This window comes from Mustela lutreola, chromosome 11, assembly GCF_030435805.1.
Source record: "Mustela lutreola isolate mMusLut2 chromosome 11, mMusLut2.pri, whole genome shotgun sequence".
Lineage (NCBI taxonomy): Eukaryota > Metazoa > Chordata > Mammalia > Carnivora > Mustelidae > Mustela > Mustela lutreola.
The window spans coordinates 83,528,245-83,546,610 of record NC_081300.1 but is presented as its reverse complement, the minus strand read 5'-3'; the positions used below and the strand labels follow the sequence as shown (position 1 = coordinate 83,546,610).

Genomic DNA, 18,366 nt, shown 5'->3' with positions numbered 1-18,366 from the left:
GCTGGAGATCGTTTGTTCATCTGTCTGTTCATTCATTCAGGCCCTATGGCTAAACCCAGTTGAGTGGAGAAAGTCTTCATTGAAAACATACCCTCTTGTGTCCTGGAAACACATTGTTCATTTCTCTTTTTGTTTCCCTAGCCCAGAGCTCTGTGTTTTCCTTTGTGATGGGCAGATCCTTTGGCAGCTCACCCTGGGGAGTGGGGCAGATGGCAGGTTTGTCAGAGGCTTTCCCATACGGAACTTGTACTAGACACGAACACTTGGCATAGCAGGAAATGCCCACACCCGGCATTTCCTGGTGTGGTAGAAACAGCCCCAGGCCTGCTGATGTGCTCTGTGACCCCTTTGCCTGTCTGGGCCTCCATTTGCCCATCTATAAAATGGAATTTTTATTTCCTAACTCTGTATTTGCTTCCAATTTTCCTGGGTTTTGCTCAGATGATAGATGGAGGCATATCCATCCTTGCCCCCTCAATAGCCACTGGACACGTGTGGGTGGTTAACTGCTAGCCTAATTCTTTATAGATAGTTCTCAGCTTAGTGCCTTATCACTACCTTAAGAAAGTGGACTGAGGGGCACCTGCCAGGGTGGCACAGTCGGTTGGGTTTCCAACTCTTGGTTTTGGCTGGGGTTGTGATCTCAGGGTCATGGGATCAAGCATGCATTGGGCTCTATGCTCGGCACGGAGTCTGCTTAAGACTCTCTCTCCTGCTGCCCCACTCCGTGCTTTCTCTCTCTCAAATAAATAAATCTTGAAAGGAAAAGAAAAAAGAGAAAGTAGACTGAATGTGCATGCCTGATCCTCTTCCTGTCAATGTCCCACCAAACAACAGCAAAGAGATTTTTTTTTTTTTTAAGTTAGATGAAACCCATCAAGCCTGGTAGAACAGTGGGGAAGATTAGCAACAGCACTTTAGAGGCCAGAAGCAAATGGACAAGCAGTAACTGGCTTAGTAGAACCAAGAGGGCTGAGTCCTAAAGCAGCAGTGGGGACAGCTGAGAACATGGATCTGTACTCTGAAAGGCGTGGGGGCTGGCAGAGTCAGGTACCTCTGCACCTGGGGGGAAGGGGGGGTACCAAAATGAGAAGAACTGGGTAAAAGATGCCCAGATCTTCTTGCCTGCCCACTTGTACCCCAACAGAAAATGGGTGATTCATTCCCTGGAGAGGGAAAAACAAAGGGTCTTGGGACTGGGCATTGATGGGCATAGCGGAGGCATATGAGGTCTGTATCCCAAACAGGGATCAGGGTCTGTGTAGGGGCTGAATTCTGAAATCTTCCCTGTCCTCCACCCTCATACCTGTCCCACCACTTCTCCCACCACCCCTTCCCCTACCACCCCTTCCCCAGCTCCTGGCCATTTGAGAATTGGACCGCTGAAGGAAGAAAACTCTAGTGTACTTGGGGTTCCCCGGTATAAAGCAGCCCCCCTTCTCCTATCTTGAGCATTGAGCTCAGCATCCACTGGCCCCATCTCAGTACCTTCTATCAGCCCTTTAGTTTTTGCTCTTGGTCACGAGGAAGTGACTGAGGTCTGAGTACTGTTTCTAGTATGGAGAGGAGATCCCCAAAAAACAGAGGAACACAGGAGACTTGGAAGAAACAGAAACCATGCCAGGAGAAGAGAACTTGAAAAAGCAGCCATTAATACCCCTTTTCAAGCCAGGGAGGGGGTTGTACAGTTAGGAATAGGTTTCACAACAAGGAAACTTTGCAACCCAGTAACAAGCTCTTGGGTATTAAAAAATGCAGCACCAGGTTAGGAGAGAAGACTGAAGGAATTAGCCCAGAAAGCAAAAGACAAATGATAGGAAATAGGAGAGGGGGGAAAAAGACAGAAACTTGGTGGCCAGTTTTAAGAATTTCAACATCCAGGGGTGCCTGGGTGGCTCAGTTATGCCTCTGCCTGGTTATGCCTCTGCCTTCGGCTAAGTTCATGATCTCAGGGTCCTGAGATTGAGCCCCACATCGGGCTCTCTGCTCAGCAGAGAGCCTGCTTCCCCCCACCCCCGTCTTCTGCTCTGCCTACTTGTGATCTCTCTCTCACTCTGTCAAATAAATAAAAAAAATCTTAAAAAAAAGAATTTCAACATCCAAATAATAAGGCTTCTGGAAAGAATAGAGGAAAACTATGCAGGAAAATCATTGGAAATACTTGAAGACAAATTCCAGGATATGAGTTTCCACATTGCTAGATGGAAGGAGGCACATACCTGAGTGCATCCCTGGGAAACTGTAGACTATGGAAGACAGAGACAAGATCCTATAAGCTTCTGGATACAGAAAAACAGGTCACCTGTGAAGAATCAAGATATCAGAACAACTGTGATTCTAGCCATACACATTGGAAGCCATGACACAATGGCACAAGGTTTCCAAAACTCTGAAGGAAAAGGTTTTCCATTATAGAATTCCATATATAGCCAAATGATAGGGTCAAACATGAGATCAGAAGAAAGACAGTTTGAGAACTTGCAAGACTATGAATCATGTACTACCCCTATCCCTCACTCCTAAACATCTTTTCTTAGAAAGCTACTGAAGGATGCCTTCCACTGAAACAAGATAAGAAACCAAAGAAGAGCAATACATGGAAGATGGGAAACAGAGATCCAATGTAGAATCAAAGGGAATCTCCAAGATGATAGTGATGAGGTAGCCCAGGGCAGCCAAAAGCAGGGTATGCATGTTGAGGGTACCATCATCAGGGGCTGTCCCATTGTACCATCTTTTCAACCAAATACAACTACTGGAGAATATGTCCCTCCAAATCAAGGGAGTTCACCAAGAAAGAGGGAGCCATTTGATCCCCCAAATTAGGGATCAAACCCTGAGGAAAGATAAAAAGAATCCTAAGGATATCAGCAAAAGGAAGTCTCAGAATGACGCCTCCAGGAGGGATGTTGACAATGAAGAATGATGGAGCTAATCAATTATGTCATGGATATGACATAATGGAGGATATGAGAAGGAATGGATGGCATTAGCAATAGGTACAAGGAGAGCTACGCAAAAAAAAAAAAAAAAAAAAAAAAAAAAAACCTCCCAAAAAACAAAAAACAAAAAAACCCTCTGTCTCCAGGAAAAAAGAAGAAAGGAAGATCTGGTCTACCCCAGCCCTCATCCATGAATAATCCCAGACTCATGAAATCCCACATATGAAATCTGCCAGACTGCAGTATGCCTGCACTGAGAGATTGGGTGATGGGAAGAAGATGGGATGGCCGAGTAAGAGAACTCCTTCCTTGACTCTCCAGATCAAAGAGCTGTATTTTGTGTTTTAAATTATGTGTTTTAAATTATGTACACACAATGGTGACATTGCTCAAAACTATGGAGAGGTATCAATGCCAAGAAAGTAAGTGATTTCCTCTGGTATTTGGTTCTGGAGGGAATGGGGCAAGGAGCCACCATTTGGTTGTCATACAGTTTTTTAAAAAGAATTTTCTTTTTCTCTTTTTTTCTCTCTTTGAGTGTGTGAGCACAGGGGCAGGCAGTGGGGGGGGGGGATCTCAAGCAGACTCTCCACTGAGCATAGACCACAACTCCCCTGACCTAGGGCTCAATCTCATGACCCTGAGATCCTGACCTGAGCTGAAATTAAGAGTCAGGCATTTAACCAACTGAGCCACCCAGGTACCCTGGTTGTCACACATTATTTGGTTTTCAGTTACAAAAATTTTGAGATGCACGTACAGAAAACTGCATGAAGGCAATCAGTACTGTTTAATAAGTCTTAAATATTGGACTGTGTAGACTTTCTCCCTGATCATAAACCTCCCCTCCCTGTAAGTTTTTGGTTTTTTTTTGTTTTGTTTTGTTTTGTTTTGTTTGTTTGTTTTTTTGTATTATTTGAGCTCCTGAATTGGGAACAAAGAAAGTAAAAATTATTTTAGGATTAAAGAGCTCAATGTACAGCTTGGGGGGCAGGTCAGGGGATCACTCCTGCTTCATTCCTACACCGGCCTCTTGAATCTCCTTGTGAAATGCTTCAAGGTCCCCGGTGAGAACTATAAAGCAGTGGGGGCATCTGATGGGCTCCCACTTCTCTGTTGATGTTGTTTGTAGGTACTAGGCCTCTGACTCTCTCCCCGAGTGGCCCAGGCTTCCTGGCTCATCAGGTCTGTCCTCTTTCCTCTTCAGACCTAGCATGTCTGGACTCCACCTGGTGAAGAGGGGCCGAGAACTGAAGAAGCTGGACCTGCACAGAGACTTTACTGCGGCCTCCCCGGCTGAGTTTGTCACACGCTTTGGGGGGAACCGGGTCATTGAGAAGGTAGAGATGGGGTCCTGGTAGTCGGGGGTGGGGGGGGCCCCTCTTCCCAGCTGGAAGGGAGAGCACCTGCTTCAGGCTCGTGGTCACGCTGCAGAGAAAGGGCCAGGCCGCCCCTCTGTGAGGACTTGCCAAGTGCTATGTGCTGGAATTCATCACCTTTCACCCTCCCAACAGCCAGAAGCAACAGGTGCATGACCCCCCCTCACAGGAGAGGAGACTGAGGTCTGCAGAGACCGCGAGGTGCCTTCGTGCAAGGCACTGCTTTCTAGGTTATCAGGGGCAGCCATAAAACCCAGCTCTGCCCTTCTGAGGTGTGGAACTCCTTCCAGGAGAGAAAGCCCATATGTTAAAATAATAGTGATGAAGAGAATCAGCCAATATTTGCCGTAGTTTATAAAGGGTTTTCACTTTGTTTCCTGTTCCGTGGGGTTAAGACTCTGGGCCACAGACTGATTATTCCCAGGGTATTCGTACAGGAGCCAAGATGAGAGATTTGACATTGGTTGTCCAAAATCATGTAACTAGTTAGTGCTGGAGTCGGGATTTGAACCCAGGTCTGTTTGACGAGACCTTATTCTTTTCCACTTTACTTGAACATGTGGTGGTAGTGATTATAATAACAGCAGCAGCTACAACTTTTTAAAAAATATTTTTATTTATTTATTTGACAGACAGATCACAAGTAGGTAGAGAGGCAGGCAGAGCAAGAGGAGAAAGCAGGCTCCCCACTGAGCAGAGAGCCCAATGCGGGGCTCAATCCCAGGACCCTGGGATCATGACCTGAGCCAAAGGCAGAGGCTTTAACCCACTGAGCCACCCAGGTGCCCCAGCAGCTACGATTTTTTGAGGGCCTACTTGGCCTGGCATCCTGTGAAATGCTTTACATATCATATCTCATTCACCATCCCCACTGTCCTGCTAGTCGATATGATTTTACAGAAGAGGAAACTGAGGCTCAGGGAAGGGAGCTGGCTTGCCCGGTCTTACAGCTGGTCAATGGCAGAGCTGGCATTTGAACCCCCCCCCCGGGGGCTTCCAGAATGTGCTAGAAAAATGGGGCCCAGGGAAACTGACTGTCCTGGGGTCACCCAGAGCCCTTCCTTCTTGACCAAAATTTGCTTTGGTAATAAGGTTAAGAAAACCAAAGTCCTGCCGTTCCATCATTGCTCTCCAGGAGGTATTTCTGGAAGGAGAGAACACTGAATCTGAGCCCAGAGCTCTGGGCTGCATCTGCTCACAGGATATGACACATGGGCTCAGTTTCCCCTTCTGCAATCACATTCCGACTCTCTAATGAGAATTGTCCTTCAGGGCTGTTATGAAAATCAGTCAGTAATAGGAGGGGCCTTAAAATTACGTTTTTGCAGTGGAAGTCAAAGCTTTGAAGCCATATGCCTATCTTTTTTTAAAACAGGAACACTAGAGCTTGGTTTTATTTCTTATAGACCGAGCCAGGAAGTTGACCAATCTGAGCTCCTTACATGGAGATGAAGCTCAGAGAGGGAAGGGGTCTGCCTAATGCCACAAAGGAAGGTCATGGCTCATTAAGAATTGAAACCAGGACCTTTTCTGTTGCTCTCAGTTGCTGAGGACAGGCAGCATCACTGCCTTTCCTCTCCACCAAGTCCAGGATCTTTAATCTCCAGAATGCAGAGGTAGTCACGGGATTGGGGCAGTTCAGAACACAGGTCTGACTGTGTGGGGCTCAAAAATCACATCTCTGCCACTTACTTGCTGTGTGATCTTGGGCAAGTGCCTGAACTCCTTGAATTTTAATATCTTTAACCCTAAATAAATATAAGAATACAACCACTTTCAAGGGCTGATATGAGGGTGAAGTGAAATATATGGTGAGATATATTGTACTGTAGCTTGGTACATACTAAGCCTTCAAAAATAGGAAGTGCCAACATTTGAGGGTGCCAACCAAGGAATCAAAATCTTTCATTCATCCCATCCTGTCCATCTGATCCATCCATCTGTCCACCCATCCATCCATTCCCTGATCCATTCCTCTGTCTTCCAGCCATCCCAACCATCCTTCTATCCATCCACCCACCCATCCATTCATCCATCCTTCTGTCCATCCATGCATCCACCCATCCATCCACGCACCCACTGTCTGTCCATCGATCCACCCACCCACCCATCTGTCCATCCATCTATCCATCCACCCACCCACTCATCCACCTGTCTGTCCATCCATCCATATATCTATCCACCCAGCCACCCATCTGTCCACCTGTCCATCCGTCCATCCATCCATCCATCCAATCCTCTGCCTGACCATTCATCGATCCATCCACCGACCCACCCATCCATCTGTCCACTCACCCACCTGTCCATCCATCCACACACCCCTCCAACCATCCATTCGATTCTCCACCCACCCACCCACCCAGCCATCTGATCGTTCTGTATTCGTGCAGATAGCAGATTTTGAGCACCTCTCTGCCAGGCTGTGTGCTGTAAAGTAGCTCTGGAGCTGTGACATGGACCCAGGATAGCATGCAGCTCCCAGCACAGGTAGATGTGCAGCTCTGGCCCCTTCCTCATTTCCCCTGTGCAGGTGCTCATCGCCAACAATGGCATCGCTGCCGTGAAGTGCATGCGCTCCATCCGCAGGTGGGCCTATGAGATGTTTCGGAACGAGCGGGCCATCCGGTTTGTAGTCATGGTGACCCCAGAGGACCTGAAGGCCAATGCAGGTACCAGGGCCTTGGCTCCTTCCCCTCCTGCCACCCCATGTTCTTACCTGCCCTCACCTCTTCCATTATACCCAGGCAAGTCCACCCTGGGCCCCAGAGTCCCAGGGTACCTCTCCTGAGCTCGCATTTATTTGCCTTTTCTTCCTTGTTTAATTAAAAATGCAAATGGCTACTATACAAAGTGGAGATCCCATCTTGGAGAAATGTCCATGTTACAGCAGATTGGCCCCTCTTTTTCCAGGTCTTTTTCCCCACAGATGTCTGTATTGTACTTCAATCATGCATCCTTCTGTTCATTTGTTTTCTCTCTGTTAGCACAGATCATTCTGTAAATAACTGTTGGACAATTTGTTTTTTTCCTGTGAATCATCGCATCCCTTTACAGACCTTTATCCACACAGTAGTCAAAATGATTTCTTAAAAACACAGCTCAAGTCCTGTTAGCAGCTCTAAATGCTTAAGAGGCTGCCATGCTGTCCCCCAGTCCCTCCCAGAGCCTGGGCCCTGGGCTCTGCCTTGCCCAGAAGCAGCCTCCTTTTAACTCAGAGGAGAGATTTGATTGTCAACCCTATTTTATAGATGAGGCATAAGGACAGAAATCATTCACCTAATGTCATACAGCCAGTATGTGGTGAAGGCAGGATTAGAACCCCGGGCTGCCTTACCCTGTGGGGGCTCTCATCACGCTCAGACTCAAATTTCAGGTCCTCAGGCCAGTTAAGGTGCCCTGCCGGCCTTTTGGCCCCATCCAGTGTCTCAGCTCTTCAACCCTGGGTTCCAGCCACGCTGGCCTCTTCGGTTCCTGGGCCAGTGGAGCTCTTTCCTGTCCCAGAAACTTGGAACATGCTGGATCTTCTGCTGACAGTGCTTTTCCCCAAAGCTCCTGGCACAGCAGGCCTCCACCCCTCCCTGCCCCAGCCTTCCGGCCGTGTCCTCCTGTGTGGCTTTCCCAGAGGGCCCTGGCATTGACCCCAGCCTGGTGTTACTCTGTCTGTTTTCTTTTTTCTCTTCTCTGACAGTAGAGAAAAGCTCAGGGACAAGAGGGAGCTCATCTGACTTCTCACTCTGTCGCCTCTGGGACCTCCCCTGTGGCTGACACTTTTGTGTTCCATAAACATTGGAGGCAGGCAGCTTGGGAGGAAATGCCACTCTTGGTTCTCTTTCAGGATCCACACATAGAATTCTACCCTGTTCCTTCTCGGGATCCCAGAGAATTCCTTAGTACAGAGTGACTAAGCCTTGCCTTGGGCACAAGTCTAGTGTGTCACACTTTAAAACACTGTCCAGTGAACATCCTCTTATCACTCTTGAGCTTCATCGATGAGTAGGATTTTTTTTTAGCACATATTTCTTCCGAGAAGTAGAATTTCTGGTGTAAAGGGCATGAATATTTGAAAATGAAAACATTGTATTGTATTCAGCCTTATAAAGGAAGGAAGTCCTATCACATGGTACAGCATGGAAGGACCTGGAAGACACTATGCTAAGTGCAAGAAACTGGTCATAAAAAGACAAGTATTCTAGGATTCCCCATAGATGAGGTCCTAGAGTCGTGAACTTCATAGAGACAGAAAGGTGGTGCTGGCCAGGGGCTGCAGGAGGGGTAAAGGGCAGGTATTGTTTCATGAGTTGAATTTCAGATTTGCAAAAGAAAAAATTTCAGGAGATCTGTTTCACAACAGTGTGAATGTACTAAATGCTATTGAACTGTATGCACAAAAAATGAGTTAGGTGGTAAATTTTATGTTGTATGTTTTTCACTGTGATTAAAAACACTGTATTGTTTAATAGCAAAACAGTATTAAGAGAAACTGGAAATAGGAATTAATCGAACACCCCACCTCTCATCCCAGCCATTCTGATAGCTTCCTTCCTTCTTTCTTTGTTCCTTCCAGGCCTTGTCCTGATGCCTCTGTGTTTTCCCATAGTGGAAGTCATGTTCAGTTGTCTTCAAATGATCATCCACACTTGTCCCTTGTGGCCATAGAATCTTCTCCATTACCCTTCCAATGGCCATAGGTTGTCATGCAGTAAACTTGAGCCTCTCAGTTTTTCTCTCCTTTTCTCATCTAATTCCAGAGTATATCAAGATGGCAGATCAGTATGTCCCTGTCCCGGGAGGGCCCAACAACAACAATTATGCCAACGTGGAGTTGGTTGTGGACATTGCCAAGAGGATCCCCGTGCAGGTAGGTTGGGTGCGTGCCCCAGTCTGCCCACCGCGGGAGGTTGGGTGATGCCCTGAGCTCTGGAGCAGCTCATTCCTGCCTTTCTAGAGGGACAGAGACTCCAGGTCCTCCAAGACTCTGAAATCCAGAGCTGTTTTGATGCCACGAAAAGCCTCCATGTGTGACGGGGTTGGTGGGGGGGGGCTCCTCAAAGGAAGATCTTCATTCATGCCTCTCTGTGTTTACAGGCGGTGTGGGCTGGCTGGGGCCATGCTTCCGAAAGCCCCAAACTGCCGGAGCTCCTGTGCAAGCACGAGATTGCTTTCTTAGGTACAGTGTGTCTCTGTTCAATAGACGGGAATCGGGGCATTGACGGAACATTCTGCCAGGTTGTGTCCTCTTTCCAGTGTAGCCCTGCAAGGTGGGAATCAGTTTGATATTCCCACCTCACCCTTTCATGGTCAGGAGCACGCCGGGCCAGGGTGGGAGGGAAGGTTGGCCAACCCAGGGACATAGGAGCCATTGCCATGGGTCCCACAGGAGAATGACGCTGGACAAGCAGGACCCTCTGCTCGTGCCTCTGCCAGTACCGAGATACCAGCCATGTTCGGATATCTGACCGGGTTTGGAGGTCACATTTCTGATAAGCTCACGCCTTTCTTGGGCTAGTCTTAGGGCTTTGGAATGCCCTAGGATTCCAAATTTAGGGACCAAGTCTCTATGACTTATGAGGGAAAATGATGCTTATTGCCGATGGCGTCTGTTTTAGGATTTGCATTTATAAACTTTGTGTGTGCAGCCATGCTGACATCTTTGCATGGTTTAGGGGAATCATTTACCCTCCACAATAAATCCCTCTTACCTCTCCTTCACGCTGGGCCTCCAATACACACCGTATTTGAAACAACTCAGTACGAATCAACACATGCTATCCCGAGAATCTGCCCAGTAACTTGTGCTTGCTGATGTTTTCTCTGTCTGTAGTCTTTGACTGGCTGTTACATGGGGCCCTCGTTACCCCTTAGCTCCTCTGGAGCTTGGTGATCCAGCCCACAGGCCAAGTCCAGCCCGCTGACTGCTTTTGTAAATGAAGTTTTACTGAAACACAGTCTGGCTCATGCATTTATGTCCTGCCTGTGGCTGCTTTGGCCCAACACTGGCAAAGCTGGGTATTTGTGACAGAGACAAGCAGACCCACAGAGCTGAAAATAGGTCCGATCTGGCTCATTATAGGAGAAGTTTGCTAACCTAGGGTCTAGTTTTTTTTGAGATGCTAGCTTGCTCTTTGGTCTAGCTTGTTACCTTCTTCCTAAGAAGTGAATTCTGTGGGGGCCACATAGCTTCGGTTATAACTCTGACGAGGTTTACAATCCACATAAAAACAGCAGACTCCTTCCACATCTGATGAAGGAGCAGATACCAGATTTTCCCCTTCCCCAACTTGATGTTCACCTACTCGAGAACTAGGACCTGAGTACTTTTCTTTGCACATTGGACTGGCACTTGGCTGCAAGTGGCTTGTGACTAACTCTATTCTGCCTTCCCCCTTTGTCCCTGATGCTTCAGGCCCTCCAAGTGAGGCCATGTGGGCCTTGGGAGATAAGATCGCCTCCACCATTGTGGCCCAGACACTGCAGATCCCAACACTGCCCTGGAGCGGAAGCGGTGAGTGGCCTGAGCTTCACTTTGTGGGGGATCTCTTCCACCCAGTCTGAGCAGAGGGGGTGACAGGTGTATGCATTTTTTGTTCTTTCATTAAAAAATTATAAAATTATTATTATTATTTTAAATTTTAAAATTATTAAAGCGGTAGTATAGTTTCATTGTAGATAGCTTAGAAAACACAGAATTCCAAAAAAAAAGAAAATGAAATAGAAATCATCCATAATCCTATGGCCTGGTGTTGAACATTTGTTATATTCTAGGTGCTTACCTTTTCAGCCTTTTTTTCCTAGGCACATCCTTTAAAAATCCAGAGATCTTATATTTACTATCATTTGTGACTTATTTTTTCTCACTAACCCTTCTATGTCAATAAATACACTTTAGAACATTTTAAATGTCCGCATAGGATTTTATCAAATAGATATATCGTAATTTATTTAACAGTCCTTTATGGTTAGATGTTTAGGTTGTTTCCAGGCTGTTTACTCTAATTTTTAAAAAATACTAGAAGTAGGGGTACCTGGGTGGCTTAGTCGATTAAGTATCCAACTTTGGCATGGGTCATGATCTCAGGGTCCTGGGGTTGAGGGTCCTTGGGCTCTATGTTCAGAGGGGAGTCTGCTTCCCACCCTCCATGCTTGTTCTCTCTCTTTCTCACATAAATAAATAAGATCTTAAAAAAAAATACTAAAAGTAATAGAGTCTTGATAGTCTATTAGCTATATCTCTATGTATTTTTTAATCATTTCCTTAGGATAAATTCTGAAAAGTGGAATTTCTAGGATAAATTAAAAACAGGAAAAAGTTTTGGGCGTTTCCTATCCAATTTTATTTTTTTCATTCAAAGATGAAATTTTAAATTCAGAATGGAAAGTTTATTTATTTTAAATCTTCACAGGGTTTTAGAAAACGGTGATTTACATATAGATGACACCAGTGAGTAGAATTGGAATTTTTTTGAGTTCAGGTTGATGTGGTTGTTTGTGGTAGGCTCAATCTGAATTTCTTAAGTTTGATTTCCCATTCAAGGTTGAGTCAGCCCTAAAGAAAATTAAAAGCCGTTATGGAAAAATTAAAAGACCATGTCTGTATATGGTTGGTCTAGCGCCCAGGTCTAGAGAGGCTTTGGTGAGGGATGGCCCTGTGGTTTCTATATTGTGTATCTCTGCCATTCTTGGGAGGATTCAGCTTTTTTTTTTTTTTTTTTTTTTTTTTGTGGTTTTCTAGGTCTGATGGTGGAATGGGCAGAAGGTGATCTGCAGCAGGGGAAAAGAATCACTGTCCCAGAAGATGTTTACAACCAGGGTTGTGTGAAAGATATAGATGAGGGCTTAGAGGTAAATACAAGGCTTGGGGGGCCAAGATGCTGGAACCTTATCATCATCCCAGTAGCTTGGAAACTGCCCACCTTCTAAAGAGGTCTGTTTGTCCTTCACCCCCAGGTGGCAGAAAAAATTGGTTTTCCCTTGATGATCAAAGCATCCGAAGGCGGTGGAGGGAAAGGAATCCGGAAGGCAGAGAGTGCTGAGGACTTCCCAGTCCTTTTCAGACAAGTGAGCTCTTCTTTTGGAGCACTTTTCCATATATCTTTGGGGAACTGTGTGTGTTTAGTTGTTGGCCACCAGATGATTTTCATTAGCATTACTGTGTCGGAAACAAGTAGGACACTTTCGGGAACTGGAATATTGCTGGGATGTAGGCCGAAGCAAATGTGTATGTTTTCTGCCACAAGTCCCTGGTTTGGGTTGATCCGTACCCATTTCCTTGGATGTTCTATACTGTGAATATATGTGACTTTAAATGATTTTGGAGATACAGGGCTAGAGTATCTATCTGTTTGTGACTATATTTATGTCTGTCGGAAGAGGGGACATTTTGTCAATTTTAGTAGTCTTGGTATTTTTAACATCTCTAGGTGACTGACTTTTGTTCTAGGAATGAACCGTGTATTTACTGACTTGTAGCTGGCTTTTCACTTTTAAGACTTTATACCTGTTTTAGTTGCCCATTGGCAATGTTTAAAAAAAAGAAAAAAAAAGGTAGGCTAATGATCTTCCCGTTTTTAATGCAACTATTTTAGAATTTCTAGGCTCTCTTCTAGACCTTGTTCACATGCGTGTTTTAAAGAGCAGCATTCATTTTCCATGGTGTTTTGTTCTATGTTTCAAAAAAATTCTAAACTGGAGATCACAGGTGTTCCATTTGTTCCAGTCTTTACAATTATTTTGATGATTGCATAATATCCCTGTGTGTCTGTAGTCTTCCTTATCAAGGAAGACCACTTTTTTTTTGTGAAATGTTATGCTTGTTTCCACTTCTGTTGTTATGAGTAAGGCTACTATAATTCAATATGTTTCATAATAATATATACTATCTATAATACATATTATACAATATGTATTATATTGTATATTGTATATTATAATGCATTACATGTTAACATGGAACATAAATAATACTTTTTCTTTTCCCTCCTGAATTGTTTTCTTGGGTAAAAACTATGTGCCAAGAACTTAGTTAAATAACATGCATGTGCACATACAAAGACACGTCAATAAATTGCTTTCTAAAAAGGTTTGCCAGTTAAACAGCTGTGGGCAGTATATGAGTGTTCTATAAAGTTGTAGTTTCTCTATCACATGTCTCCCCTGGGCTGGATAGGTTTCTGGGGTACTTTGCGAGGAGAAGACATTCTGTTTACTTGAAAGTTGCAGAAGTAGCATGCAGTCTCCATCTCCCCTTGGTTTCCCATTGTTCACATCTTTGTTAGCTCTGCCATGTTTGTCACAACTAACAGATTAATAGGGATACATTTCTATTAAGTTAACTCCAGACTTGACTCAGATCTCACCAGTTTCCCCCACTAATCTCTTATTTCTGTGTCAGGATCCGGTCCTGGATCCTCTTTTACATTTAGGGTCATTAGGTTTTAAATCTTTCCCCCCCTTCCTTTCTTTAAAATAGATATTACTTTTTAGGGCTGTTTTCAATTCACAGCAAAAGAGAGTGGAAAATACAGGAGGCCCATATCCTCACTGCCCCCACACACGCATGAGCGTGTTTCTTTTGATCACATGAGTGCAGTATGAAGATGTTCTTACGCGAACGTTCAAACACTTTAGGGATAGGTTAAGCATAAAAAAGGAGCATTCTCTTTTCACCACCACCTCTGAACTCCTCCCTTTTCCCAAATGTAACCAATTTTTTAAAGAAGTTTTTAAAAGATTAAAAAAATTTTTTTAAGTTTTTATTTATTTATTTGACACAGAAAAAGAGAGATCATAAGTAGGCAGAGAGGCAGGCAGAGGGGTAGGGGAAGCAGGCCCCCTGCTGAGCAGAGAGCCTGATGTGGGGCTTGATCCCAGGACCCTGAGATCATGACCTGGGCTGAAGATAGAGGCTTAACCCACTGAGCCACCCAGGTGCCCCAGATTTTTAATATTCTTTAGAGTAGTCCCTACACCCCATGTGGGGCTTGAACTTACAACCCCGAGATCAAGAATCTCGTGCTGTGCCGACTGAGCCACCCAGGCACCTCTGTGTCTACTTTTATGTAGACATTCATAATAGCTCTATTTTATTATTTTTCATATAAACAGGGCCATCCCATATATTACTGCAGCCTGCTTTTTATTTTTATTTTTTTTCATTTATTTATTTGATGGAGAGACAGAGTGAGAGCAAGAACTCAGGCAGGGGGAGTGGAAGAGGGAGAAGCAGGCTTCCAGCCGAGCAGGGAGCCCGATGCGGGGCTTGATCCTAGGACCCTGGGATCCTGACCTGAGCCAAAGGCAGACGCTTAATGACTGAGCCACCCAGGCACCCGTACAGCTTACATTTTTAAAAGAAATTCTTAGCAATCATCCCATTTGAATACTTTTTAAAAATATATATATCATCATTAAGAATTTCTGGACAATTTCCTTTTAGCCATCCAAAGGAAGATATAAGTCTAAATGTGGATTACACCATGGACAGCTGGCTGAGAGAGTACTGTTTAAGAAGGAGGAAAAGAGACCTGCTCAGAGGTGGCATGTTTTGGTCCCATTTTTATTCACAAAACATTCCGTGTGTTGTGTGTGTTCCTGAATGTGCAGCAGAAACCACTATGTACCCAGCTCCTACCGGCACATTAACTTAACCAATTAACTCTTAACGACATTGAACTCTTACCCAGCATGCTCCCAAATCCTAACAGCACATTATCTCTAGGAGATGGGATTGTGGGGAAATTCCGCCTGCCACATGGTGTATTTTGACAGTGTTGGACTTCAAACGAGGAGAACGGCATATCTGCAAGAGAAGCGAAACAAAGCTAAACAATCAGCAGAATCGTGGACATATTTTCAGAGGGCTTCCCACCCCAGCCCTGGTCCCCCAGGATAAAATGAACCACTCTGCTGTCCCCCCAGGTGCAGACTGAGATCCCCGGCTCCCCCATCTTCCTCATGAAGCTGGCCGAGCATGCCCGACATCTGGAGGTCCAGATCCTTGCTGACCAGTATGGGAACGCCGTGTCCCTGTTTGGGCGTGACTGCTCCATCCAGCGGCGGCATCAGAAGATCATTGAGGAGGCGCCTGCCACCATTGCCATACCGGCTGTCTTCGAGTTCATGGAGCAGGTGGGCTCTGCAGAGCTCGGGTCGGAGAAGGGTTGGGGGCAGCTGCAGGGAGAGACCGTCTCTGCTCAGCCAGCAAGAGTGCCCTACAGTCCGTCTTGCTAACATGGGGTGGGTGTCCATGAAGACACCCAGGGGCCCTGCTAGGGAGTGCGATCTCCGAGGTCCCAAAGGATGCCCAGCAGATCCTCAGCATTTGGTGGGGAACCTAGTAAGCTCCCCGTGAAGAAGATCTGAGAAAACCACTGGCAGCTGTTCAGGCTCTGTGTCTTCTTTGCAGTGTGCCGTCCGCTTGGCCAAGACTGTGGGCTACATGAGCGCGGGGACGGTAGAATATCTCTACAGCCAAGATGGCAGTTTCCACTTCTTGGAGCTGAATCCCCGCCTGCAAGTGGAGCACCCCTGCACAGAGATGATCGCAGATGTCAACCTGCCGGCTGCCCAGCTGCAGGCAAGGACCTGGGCTCAGAGCCCCGGGATTTCTTCCAGTGGGGCTGGCATCCCCTGTCCTGCCCTTAGTAGCCCGTCCTGCTCCCTTCTTGGCGGGCTGTCCCCGGGGAAGTGAGTGTGTTATCGTGTGAGTGGCATCGAGAGCCACACAGCCTGAGAACCTTCTGTGGAGTGGTTCGTCACCTTTGTCTGGCTGTGTGGCCCTTTGAGACATGGGCAAAAACCTGTTGAATTTTTTCCTGGGTGGGGATATATTTTCTATAGTTCGAGGCATTCATGGACCCCCCCCCCCGCACCCCCCCGTTCTCCATTCACAGACCCAGAGAAGTATTTCTCAATCTTTTTTTCATTCCTGCCCCTATAAGGAGCCTGTTTAGACACCCCCCCAATTTCTCCCCTTATAAAACTTAAATATCACAGATATACTGTATATGCTTTTGCTGAAGACGTATCTGGGACTGATACCTACAAGAGTAGAATCATTTCATCCCCAAGAGCAGATTTACCCCCTTGAGGGACAGTATTGTCCGTACTGAATTGGGAACTCCTGCACAAATAGGAACTCCAGTGCTTAAAATGTATAAATGTATGTCTCCTTGCTTCCTTTCCTCCCTCCCTCCATCATCGTCTTTATTCTTTTCTACTTTGTCTTTCTTTCTTTCTTTCTTTTAGTTTGGGAAATTTTATTTTTTTTTATTTATTTTTTTTTTTTTAAAGATTTTATTTATCCATTTGACAGAGAGAAATCACAAGTAGATGGAGAGGCAGGCAGAAAGAGAGAGAGAGGGAAGCAGGCTCCCCGATGAGCAGAGAGCCCTATGCGGGACTCGATCCCATGACCCCGAGATCATGACCTGAGCCAAAGGCAGCGGCTTAACCCACTGAGCCACCCAGGCGCCCCTAGTTTGGGAAATTTTAGAAGGAATGTTACAACTATAGTAATTACCACCTATCCCCTGTGCCTCAACCTATTGGTTGTTAACTGCTAGCACATTTGTGTTCTTTCTATTTGTGTGTCTGTGTAATCTTTTCTTTTTTTTGGCTTAACTTTTTGAGAGATGTTTTGACTTGAACCTTCATGGTGTTTTGCCTGTAAATACTTGAGTAAAAGGACCTCCTAAGAGAAACATCATTCTTAAAAAAGAAAGAAAGAAAGAAAGAGAGAGAGAGAACAAGATCATTCTGGCACAATACCACAATAAAATGATGACACTTGGAAAATAAACCACTAATGCCCCTGCACATCTACCTAAAATTAAAAGTATAAAATTAAAAAAAATGTTTTGACTTTTTAAAAAAAAGATTTTATTTATTTACTTGAGAGAGAAAGAGAGTGTGCATGCCCAGGAGCAGGGGAAAGTGGCAGAGGGAGAGGGAGAAGCAGGTTCCCTACTGAGCAGGGACCCCAAAGCAGGGCTTGATCCTGGGTCCATGGGATCATGACCCGAGCCCAAGGCAGACGCTTAACTGACTGAGCCACCCAGGTGCTCTAAAACTGAATATTTTATAAGATCATATATCACCTTAAGATTTCCCCATTGTGGGACGCCTGGGTGGCTCAGTGGGTTAAGCCTTTGCCTTTGGCTCAGGTCTTGATCTCCGGGTCCTGGGATGGAGTTCCACATCGGGCTCTCTGCTCAGCGGAGAGCCTGCTTTCCTCTCTCTCTCTGTGCCCATCTCTCAGCCTACTTGTGATCTCTTTCTCTATCCAATAAATAAATAAAAATCTTTAAAAAAAATTTCCCATTGTCCCAATAATATCCCTTTACCACTGTTTCTTATTTGTTGTTAAGATGCTCAGGATCTGTTCCAAGACCTCACATTCCATTTCATGGTCACAACTTTGAGTCTCTGGTATGGAACCCCACCTCAGGGGTACTTTTTGTTCTCAGTGGTGGCATTTGTGGAGAGCTCAGGCAGAACAGCCCTCAGTGTGTATTTGTCTGACTACTTTCTCCTGACGAGAGTCCCTGAGACATTTTCGTGAGTCGTTCCTCAGGCTGTGTGTGTCAGGACCATAATTGTGTCTTGTGCTCATTCCTTAGGGCCGGCTTTCGGGGTCCTTTTAAAACAGTTAACTCTGCAGTGGGACACCCTCCTCACCTTCCATGGCACTCGGGATTTGTCATTTTCATCTGATTCCAGCATTTTCTTGTTGCGTGACATGGCTTTATAGAAAGTTGCTGCTTTTCCCGTTGACACTGTTTGCTCCCTGGGGGCAGAGTCAAGCCTTCTGTCTTTTTCTTTTCTTTTTTTAAAGATTTAATTTATTTGACAGACAGAGCCCAAGCAGGAGGAGGGGCAGGCAGAAGCAGAGGGAGAAGCAGGCTCCCCGCTGAGCAAGGAGCCTGACCTGGGTCTCAATCCAGGGATGCTAAGATCATGACCTGAGCTGAAGACAGACGCTTAACTGGCTGAGCCACCCCGGCGCCCCTTCTGTCTTTCTCTTGCTTTGCTTCTCCTGCCACCATGTG

At 45.7% G+C, this 18,366-nt stretch overlaps 1 protein-coding gene across 4 annotated transcripts in view; it reads left to right on the top strand.

Moving 5' to 3' along the window:
- The window catches only part of ACACB (acetyl-CoA carboxylase beta), a 123,839-nt gene that overhangs the window by 36,924 nt on the left and 68,549 nt on the right, over positions 1 to 18,366 (top strand). For all 4 annotated transcript variants that reach the window (XM_059140603.1, XM_059140604.1, XM_059140605.1 and 1 more), the window contains 9 exons: positions 4,150 to 4,282; positions 6,852 to 6,990; positions 9,070 to 9,179; positions 9,407 to 9,488; positions 10,725 to 10,823; positions 12,051 to 12,160; positions 12,266 to 12,376; positions 15,236 to 15,445; positions 15,723 to 15,893. In XM_059140603.1, the coding sequence (XP_058996586.1) occupies positions 4,150 to 4,282; positions 6,852 to 6,990; positions 9,070 to 9,179; positions 9,407 to 9,488; positions 10,725 to 10,823; positions 12,051 to 12,160; positions 12,266 to 12,376; positions 15,236 to 15,445; positions 15,723 to 15,893 (1,165 nt within the window). The remainder of the gene's footprint in view (positions 1 to 4,149; positions 4,283 to 6,851; positions 6,991 to 9,069; positions 9,180 to 9,406; positions 9,489 to 10,724; positions 10,824 to 12,050; positions 12,161 to 12,265; positions 12,377 to 15,235; positions 15,446 to 15,722; positions 15,894 to 18,366) is intronic.